Source organism: Etheostoma spectabile, unplaced genomic scaffold (assembly GCF_008692095.1).
Source record: "Etheostoma spectabile isolate EspeVRDwgs_2016 unplaced genomic scaffold, UIUC_Espe_1.0 scaffold00569955, whole genome shotgun sequence".
NCBI classification, from domain to species: domain Eukaryota; kingdom Metazoa; phylum Chordata; class Actinopteri; order Perciformes; family Percidae; genus Etheostoma; species Etheostoma spectabile.
This window is the reverse complement of record NW_022605450.1, coordinates 3,916-14,562: the sequence shown is the minus strand read 5'-3', so window position 1 is coordinate 14,562 and position 10,647 is coordinate 3,916. Positions and strand designations below refer to the sequence as shown.

At 37.9% G+C, this 10,647-nt stretch overlaps 1 protein-coding gene across 1 annotated transcript; it reads right to left on the bottom strand.

The window, feature by feature from the left end:
* Window positions 1-1,097: 1,097 nt before the first annotated feature.
* Window positions 1,098-10,207, bottom strand: LOC116685543 (ankyrin-3; the record flags this gene model as incomplete). The annotated part of the gene is given in 6 exon segments (XM_032510550.1): window positions 1,098-1,196; window positions 1,695-1,793; window positions 3,326-3,424; window positions 3,991-3,999; window positions 5,612-5,635; window positions 10,087-10,207. Coding segments are annotated over 5 exon segments (330 nt in total), but the record flags the coding sequence as incomplete, so codon positions are not given.
* Between the last annotated feature and the right edge of the window lie 440 nt (window positions 10,208-10,647).

The window sequence follows — 10,647 nt, the reverse complement described above, 5'->3', positions numbered from 1 at the left end:
GTCGCACAATGAAGCTGTTCAAAAGCCTTATGAACCACATCCTGGTACAGTTTTTTACTTCTCACTTGATGTATAACCTCAGTAAATTTCTTTATAATGAGTTTATGGTCTCAATCACTACTTTCAAGACGTTCCCTCATTAGCATTTAACTTAGCACAGTGCCATTGCAACTGTCAGTTCCCGATGTTAGCTTTATTGTGGAGTGCCTCAAAGATGTATACTTGGGCCACTCATATTTCTCATCAATATAAATGACTTGGCTTGGATGTCTGATTCTGCATTCCTGTTTGCTGATGATGAGGAAAAGCGTTTCTCTCAAAACCTAAAATCTCTCTCAAAATATTTCTTTGAACTCCCAAATATATATATATATATATATATATATATATATATATATATCAGTTTGAAAGAAAAATTCTCTCCCAAAAAATTTCTTGTCACTCTCAAACTCAAGAAATGAAAAGTATTTTGAGAGATTTTTTGATTTATTGGTATGAAACCTTTCCATGACGAATCAAATATCTTTTTGCTCAGATTTAAACGCTTTACGGCATAACTGTCATACTGAAGTTAGTGAATCCATGAAATAATAAACTTTTCTCATTACAAACAATAACAGAAGATGGGAATCATTTCAAAAACGTTGTAGCTATCTGTGGCATTTTGATTGCTAACGTTAGCTCAAAACGCCATTCAACTGACAGCCTTTTTTGTGTTCAAAGCTAACTTGTAGCTAAGCTAGCAGTGAACCAACTTCATTAAGTGGGTCCATTTTTACTGGGTTGACATTACAGAAGTCTCTTGTTGGCATCTTGCAGGCTACTTGTTGCTTACAACTCACATCTTCAACTGTCGCAAAGTGACGCATGTGCGACTCGAATCTGCGCTCGACTTACATCGGGGAGTGACAGCAACCATAAACGACGCCGGCTTTGGCCGCGTCGTCCTCCCTAGCTCCATGCTCTTGTCCAAAACACAAGACGGAGACGGACAATTTGCCAAACATGAGGCTTCAAAACAGCAGTCCACAAACCAAAGGGTGATGTCATGGATGCTACGTCCATTATTTTTTTTACAGCCTATGCATGTGACGCACCTTGGTCCTGGCCAGCAAGGGTGCACCTCTCTCCAGCAGGACCTCCACAGCTGTATCGTGTCCACTCCGGGCAGCACAGTGTAGGGGAGTCAGACCGTCCTGCGGAACACACAACCACAGAAAACGTATTCATGGTCATTCAATACATACTGACACAAACTAAGTTATTCTATATATTCTATTTCTATAACAGAGCCAGGTTACTCCCAACACGCAGGGACTAACCCAAGCTTGATTCAGTTTGTATTGGTCAGAATCAAATATAGCTAATAGTATGACTGTTGTGGCCCCCATCCTAAGTCTCCCTGCCCAGTGTGATGCTTAACTTAATCCGCTGACCCCCTAGGGGTGGGGGGGGGGGGGGGCATTTAGCTCATATTCACATCTGTTGTTACTACTGGAGATAGTAATAATAATGAGCTTGTCGTTGTTTTGCTCCTTTGGATATAAAAGCAGAAACATCTGCATCGAGAATATTCGGCAGCAAGTGCGGAGGAATGGACTTGAGGAGAAGAAGCATGTTGTCTTGAGATAAATTCCTTTCTACAATTCCCAACTGAGATTACAATACCATAGTCTGCTTCTCATGATACTCACCCTTGTTTTAGCATCAATCTGGGAGCCACGGTCCAGTAACAGGCCCACCATGTTAGTGTTGCCCCGCTTGGACGCCACATGAAGAGGAGTAATCCCGTTCTACAGGGGAGAAAAAACTCAACTTTGAGTGGGTAACTTAGGTTACTGAAAGGGAAATGTCATATGTGTACAGCGCATTTGTGTTATTTCAAAATAAAATGTATTTGTTATCTTGTTCTCAAGAATTGAACCAGTTAAGTCTGAAATGATCTCAAACGGGAGGATGGTGTGTCTAATAAAGACAAAGGATGCGTGCATTTTTTCAAACCTTTTAACCATATCTACAGGATTTATAATCTCTGCAACCTCATTTTTTGCCACACGAGCAATCCCCTGAGGATTAGGAGAGTGCAAGGTGAGAAAAAAAAGCTGTTGTTATCCACAATGCTCGCAACGGCTAAAAATAGGACATCTAAATTTGTATTCTGGATGATATTAAAGGGACAAGTAAAAACCCAGAAATGAAAGTTAATAATGGGTACTGCTGAGTTTGCTGTGTGATGAGGCAAGATGAAGAATTTCTGTGTGTACAGCACAAGGAAAACCTGAGCCGTTTTCCCCTGCCTTGTCTATGAAATTATCTTCAGCTTATAATATATAGTATAGTATTTAATATAGTATTAGCAACAATATGGATTTTGACAAAAATCACTTCATATAAATGATTCTTTTGCAAATTACAGACAAAATCGCCACAACTTTGGACAATGATATGTTCACAATTAATATATTCTTATATATCAAAGGCTTTTGATACAATTGCTCATATCATTTTCATTTCCTAAATTCAAAATTGTAAAATTATTATTATATTTCAGGATGTTGGAAGCAATTGGCTAAGTGACTACCTTTATAATAGTGATCTATAAAAGGTTGTATTTCTAACAGAATGAAGCTTTATTGTGGAGTGCCTCAAAGATGAATACTAGGGCCACTTACGTTTCTATATAAATGACTTGGTTTGGATGTCTGATTCTGCGTGTACCATACTGTTCGCTGATGATATTAATATTGTCATATCGCAAGGAAGCTGGGGCTCCTCAAGATTATTATCTTTGAAATTCTTTTATTAGGATTAACCCCTTGAGATGAACCCATCTCATTTTCATGGGCGTCCTCGACAGCATATAAGTACAATACAAACGTATTTAGAAAAGGTTCTTAAAATGCAAAAAGACCTATAACAACACCACTCAAGCACACTCACACACACACACACACACACACACACACACACACACACACACACACCCACACACACACACACACCCACACACGCACACTCACATTACCTAATGTATTTCACAACTTCTTTTTAATGAGCCCTGATGTCAGTTATTCCAACCAGACAAACGCTGGAAATCCATCTTCTCTATAATACCATAACTCTTGGACAATGTGACCATGAAATGCAGAGGACCAGCACTTTACAATTTACAAATCCAGAGATTTACTAGATATGAAACCTCATAGCTTATAGCGCTAAGATTCAGGAGGCAGCAATGTTGTGCAGAAGTGTTCTTGTAGAATTTTAACGTCTACCAATGCGCTTTCAGAGCAGAATAACAGTGCATATTAGCGTTGAGTCGTACCCTGGCCGTGAAGTCGACCGCCGCCCCTCGGTTCAGCAGGAGCGTGGCCACGTTGACGTTGCCGTAGTGGGCAGCGATGTGCAGGGGGGTGAATCCACTCTGGAAGAGAAACAGGACAGATACAGACCCACAGAGAGTAGGACAGAGATCAGACGATAGCCTTTACTTCACGCCCTTAAACTTTCAATGGTGTCTCTTGATCTTTATAGTCTTCCCAGCATGCATCCCAGATGAAAAGTAAACAGAATGCAAAGAAAACAAATCTACTATTTTGAATTTTTATGTCAGAACATGTGGCACCCAGACACACAACCCCAAAACACGCTCAGAAAACGTCACTTCCATGCAGGTTATCAACCACATAAAGAAAAGTAAAAGAAGAAAAACTTGAAATGAAAAGAAGCAGAACTGAAACAAATAGATGTCCAGTACACATAGATACTCATCAACATGAAAATGGACAAACAATATTAGCTACCCAAACCACACCAAATCATAGTAAACTCATAAAGTGGCATTTAACAAGAAGGGTACATTTGTGATCAACACCAAAGTGCACTATGTTCACTGTACGTCAAGGAAGTATTAGAGTTAACGATGTGAAATACATATGAGAAAAGTTATTATGAGATTGCAGAGCAGTTTGGAGCAGATTCTTGCCTTACCTTGCCATTCTGTAAGTGTGGTCCGATTTAATGTGAAAAAGTTGTTTGTAAAAGTGTGAAGAATACAGTGACTAACGTGATGGTTTTAAAAACTTTACACAGTCAAAAGCTCAGAATGGTGCAAACTAAGGTAGCGTGGATGCAACATGCCGTTCAGGGCCGAGTCTTGGGCCAAGCAGGCACAGTAAGACCTTAAAGCTTTACAAGCTTCCCATGTCCTTATTAATAAGCATTGTTGGAGTCGTAAAGAGCAATAGTCAAATACAAGTAATTTAAAAATGTATATAAAAGCATGCGTTTGAAATACTTGATCAGCAAAAGTCTTAGACGTACGGAAGACCAGGACTGGCAATATTGAAGTAAAATCATTTTATCAATTTTAAATTGTCAATTCGTGTGTGCATTATTAACGTAAGAAAAGACAAAAAAAAAAAACATGAACATGTTTTAAATGCATAATTACTGCAAGAATGGACACGGAACATTTTTGGATAAATAACTCAAAAGCGAAACACGGCCATGTTGACATTGCATGACATGGACAATTTAAAAAATGGGAACATTTCATTTTATTTGAAAACATAAAACATAAAATTTAAATTTTTTTCTGAAACTATTACTACACTTTTTCAAACTATTCAAAATGATTGATGTTTTTCCAATACATTGCATGATCATTGCTGTTATTCCGGTCATTGTTATTATGGAAGGATCCTCCCAGACGTCCTTTGTGAAATGTGTCGTAGTCAACAAAATGGATATCATTTCATTTTAATATAATTTTTTTTTTTTAAATGCCGATTTTTAAGATTTATGTAAGTTTCACATTGTTGAAAATTAAAACAAAAGCACATTTTACACTCATCATCATTGTGGCTGTGTCATTCTTTTGTGTACACCAAAAAATACTGGTCAATAGTCTTTATGTATTTATAGTATTTATGCATTTTGAACATGAATTAAAGATCGGATTTGGATTTTCATGCACAAACAAATAGGAAATATCCTTTAAATTTGATTGAGTGATTTCATTTCTATTTGGCACCACTGGACTTCCATACTGCAGGAAATAAATTGTATGCTATCATTTTATCCAATACGGATTCAAACTAAGCAGCTTATGGCGCTATCTATAAAAACCGTGCAACAGGACGTGAACAGACAAAATCACAACACGGACTGGGAAACAATATCAATTGATAGATAATCCAAAAAAAATGCATCAGCACAGTATTCATCAAATCAACCCTTGCAGGAGACACGTGTAAAATAAATCAATGCTGAGGGTAAGATATGAAGAAAAAAAAAACAGGAAGGGGCTCCCTAAGCTGGGGACGATACGAGTCTAAACCTGGGGAGGAAAAAAATGAAAATGCGTACAGACGGAGTATGAATAAACCAAATCTAAAGCAGCAGGAGCTTGGGCCATTCGTGTCAGCCGTGCATGTCGACCTTGTTAAACCAAAGCAACGTAAAGTGGAACCAAAATGAATCTTTCTTTTTTTTCACATCATGCAGTGCTGTGGAAGTGAACTAAATAGGAAAGAAAAAGAGAAATGGGATGGGGGGGGGGGGGGGGGGTGTAGTAAATCTGTGGAGAATCAAAGGAGCGTGTGTATACCTCAGTAGTCCTATTGACCATCATCTGGAGCGGGAGGAATGAAGGGAGGGAAAGATCAGTTCAGTTAGGCTTGTTAACACACATCTGCAGCGTGGTCACATACGTGGGCCGCTTCCTCGCGCAGACGATGTCCGGTTCACCCAAAGGCGATGCACGTTAATTCATCATTTGGTCATGTGATTAACCCTCATGTTGTCCTCGGGTCAAATTGACCCGTTCTCTGATATCAGTGTTCTTTTTATCTACCCAAAACAACACGATTGATTCCACCCAACGCTCTTTGCCAAGTACAAATCTCTACTTTCATTCATTTTGGGGACGTCTTACTCAATTTTATAGCATTTGAAAAACAATTGAAGTGTTTTTGAAATGGCATTGAGTAAAAGTTGACCTATTCCAGTCTGTGACTATCCATCAACATCCATTCCTTTCATTTTAGTCTCAATAATTCCTAATTTCTGCTTTTCTAACTCAAACATCAGGTATAATTTCTTATAGATGAGTTTTTTGGACCATAAATTCCAAAAATAACTGTAAAACTAAAGTGAATAAGTTAGTGTTAGTGTTGAAAACGTCCCCAAAAAGTTGAAAAGTTTACGCTTTTTATCAATGTTTTCAACTTTTTCTTACATTTTTGTCCCTTTTTTTCAACGTTTGTCACTTTTTTTAACATTAGGTATGATTTCCTATAAATGATATAAATGTATTGACCCTAAATTCCCAAAATAACTGTAAAACTAAAATGAATAAGTTAGTGTTAGTGTTGAAAACGTCCCCAAAAAGTTGAAAAAAGCCTCGAAAGTGTTGACAAAAGGGAGAAAAAAGTAAGAAAAAGTTGAAAACATTGATAAAAAGCGTAAACTTTGACACTTTTTATCAATGTTTCTCTTACATTGTTGTCCCTTTTTTTCAACGTTTGTCACTTTTTTTAACATTAGGTATGATTTCCTATAAATGATATAAATGTATTGACCATAAATTCCAAAAATAACTAAGCTGTAGTTAATAAGTTAATGTTATGAAGTGTTAAATGTCAAAAAAAGTGACAAACATTGAAAAAAAGCCTCCAAAAGTGTTGAAAAAAGAGACAAAAATTTAAGAAAAAGTTAAAAACATTGATAAAAAGCGTCAACAAAGGTGTTGATTTTCAATTTTGACGCTTTGTATCAATGTTTTCTTACATTTTTGTCCCTTTTTTTCAACGTTTGTCACTTTTTTTAACATTAGGTATAATTTCCTATAAATGAGGTTTACTGACCATAAATTCCAAAAATAACTGTAAAACTAAAGTTAATAAGTTAGTGTTACGTAGTGTTGAAAACGTCAAAAAAAATAAGTGACAAACATTGAAAAAAGCGTCCGTTAAACTGTTAAAAAAAAAGGAAGAAAAAAGAAAGAAAAAGTTAAAAACATCGATAAAAAGCGTCAACAAAAGTGTTGATTTTGACACAAAGGGGTTAATAGTTTGGTCCACATTTTGTGTAACGATAGTAAAAAATCCTCATTGCAACGTCCCAGAGTCCAAAACAACAATCCAAAACCCAAAGATATAAAACAAAGTAATGCATCATCACTCATAAAAAGCTCGTCACATTCTGACGTGGCCCAACTAATATGAAATCTGAAGTCTTAACTTTAATACTTTACTGATGCATCGCAAGAGTAAGGAAGAGGATTAGGGCCACTGGTGAAAAATCTATGTGAGTTATGACTTTTTTCGGAGAATTCTGAGATTAAAGTCCGAATTCTGACTTTTTTCTGAGAATTCTGAGATTAAAGTCCGAATTCTGACTTTTTTCTGAGAATTCTGAGATTAAAGTCCGAATTCTGACTTTTTTTTATCAGAATTTAAAAAAGTCAGAATTCTGAGAAAAAAGTCAGAAGAAAAAAGTCAGACTTCGGACTTTAATCTCAGAATTCTCAGAAAAAAGTCAGAATTCGGACTTTAATCTCAGAATTCTGAGAAAAAAAGTCAGAGAAAATAGTCAGACTTCGGACTTTGATCTCAGAATTCTGAGATTAAAGACAGAAGGGAAAAGTCAGAATTCTAATCTCAGAATTCTGAGATTAAAGTCTGAATTCTGACTTTTTTCTGAGAATTCTGAGATTAAAGTCCGAATTCTGACTTTTTTATCAGAATTTAAAAAAGTCAGAAGAAAAAAGTCAGAATTCTGAGATTAAAGTCAGATGAAAAAGTCAGACTTCGGACTTTGATCTCAGAATTCTGAGATTAAAGACAGAGGGAAAGTCAGAATTCAATCTCAGAATTCTGAGATTAAAGTCTGAATTCTGACTTTTTTCTGAGAATTCTGAGATTAAAGTCCGAATTCTGACTTTTTTATCAGAATTTAAAAATCAGAAGAAAAAGTCAGAATTCTGAGATTAAAGTCAGATGAAAAAAGTCAGACTTCGGACTTTGATCTCAGAATTCTGAGATTAAAGACAGAAGGGAAAATCAGAATTCTAATCTCAAATTCTGAGATTAAAGTCCGAATCTGACTTTTTTCTGAGAATTCTGAGATTAAAGTCCGAATTCTGACTTTTTTCTGAAATTCTGAGATTAAAGTCCGAATTCTGACTTTTTTTCTGAGAATTCTGAGATTAAAGTCCGAATTCTGACTTTTTTTTTATCAGAATTTTAAAAAGTCAGAAGAAAAAAGTCAGAATTCGGACTTAATCTCAGATTCTCAGAAAAAAGTCAGAATTCGGACTTTAATCTCAGAATTCTGAGAAAAAATTCAGAATTCGGAATTTGCACAAATCCCGGATTAATACTCAAGAAGGATCCACCCCCCCCCCCCCTCCCTCCCTCTCCCTCTCCCTCCCCCTCCCCCTTCCCTCTTTGGTTGCATGCAGCGTTGTACATCACCACCATACAACCTGCAGACAGCGGCACACTCCATGCAGTGGACAGTGTTACACCGGGCGGCGAGGTAAAAGGGGTGATGGGGGGGAGTGTGTGAGTGTTAGCGTTCAGAGAGAGACAAAAGGAGAAACGGGAGAGACCCGGTTAGTGGCGGGACCGGGAGTGACGTGGCAGGCGCAGAGACACTGAATAAGAGACAGGGAAAAAATAGAAATAGAGAGATGCATGGACAGACAGATGGAAACACAAACACACACAGGGTTATATATATATATATATATATATATATATATATATATATATATATATATATATATATATACGCCTTCATGACAACAGTACATCACAACAGACACAGTCTTGGTACTCATACATTTGGGGCACCCTAGTTTTACACCTGCTGGGATTGCTATCTGGATCATTTATCTGGAAATGGGAAATATTTAAATCACTGACACCCCAAACAGTGTAACGCAATGACATCCAATCTACCGGACCATCTACCAACTGGTCTACATGGCGTAAGAAAATTGAGACCCTGGGATGATGGAGTCCGGATGTAATGACAACAGTGTGATCAACTCTTAAATGTCAGAGAACTCATCCGGTACATTTAACCCTTGCGTTGTCTTCCCGTAAACCATGAACTTGTCCTTCAGGTCAAAATTGAAAATGAATATACTTTTTTTTTCCAGCTTTTGGCGCTTTTTTAAAAACCTGAGCTGGTTCAATAACAGGTTTTACATTTTTTTCTTGGAATTCATGGTCATTTAATATCAAATTATACATACGTTTTTTTTTGTTAAAAAGGCAGAAATTATGAATTATTTTGACCAATGGTGGATCTCAGATGGGTAGATGTCAAAGTTTAGTCCGGATACTGGTTTGAAACCATTAAAAAAAAAAGAATTCAAATGCTATAAGATTCAATAAAACACCCCAAAAAGTCTATGAAAGTAGTCATTAATTTTACCTGAGGAATGTATGGAATCCTCCATGTTAATTTTGGGCAATTTGGTTGAAAGAAATCCATATTTCTGATATGAAACACTTTGATACGGGTCAGTTTGACCCGAGGACAACACAAGGGTTAAGGTAATGCTTTTACAAAAATGTAGTTAGGTACTGAGGAACGAATGAGTAACCAATGGTTACTGATTGATTGATTGATTGATGCTGTTCGTTACTTATTCATTTAACAGTAGCTACCGTTCTTTTTACCAATCATTGTGGAGTCATTTAAGGAGTCTATCGGTAACTAATCATTAGCTAACCATTCGATACTCAATCATTTAAAAGTAGCTATCATTCTCAACTCAAATTCAGAGCTAACCCTGGCACCGGGGGGTCCCAGAGGGCCCGGAGGTCTACAGCCAAACGGCATGAACCAAATGCTGAACCACAGCCGACATCTAAAGACATCTGGACTGGTTTCGATCCTCAAATATCACGAGATCCTATTCAGCCAAATCCACTACAGCCTCGTACAATTCATTTACTTTACGAAAGTCCTCAAAACCGTAGAACGGACGGACACAAACAATAGCACCACATCATGCCACCCCCCCCCCCCCCCCCCCCCCCAACTCAAACCGTGCTACGGGCCTACCTTCGACTGGACATCGGCGTTGTGGTCGTTCTGGAGGAGCAGGGCGGCCGACTTGGTGTCGTCCTTGCGGGCGGCGATGTGCAAGGCCGGCAGGCGGACCTTGCCCTTGGTGTCGTTCTCCAGCAGACCGAGACCACCTGGTTGTGGCCCTGCTGGAGGGCGATGGCCAGCGGGGTGAAGCCATCCTTGGTTTGGAGGAAGACAGGACGAAGAGGATCAGCGACATTTCCATCTCAAGAATCCTTAAATGTTGGAGCATCAAAGCGTCCGAGTTGTTTGGTTGACGCACATTGAATCATGTGAATTAACGTTGGTATTTAAAAAAAAAAAATGGCCCCGTCTAAAATAAGAGGGGTCCTTGCATTCCCTGTCTCATAACGGTTGATAAGGTAAACTATCTATCTATCTATCTTCAACAGGGGGTCCGCGACCCCTAGGGGGTCCGCGGAGGTACTGCATGGGGGTCGCGAAGGTTTTGGTTGATTAGACTTTTTTTTAAATATTTTTCCCACTAATTGAAATGTCTTTAAATCCACATTAACATGAACTCAACACACTGCA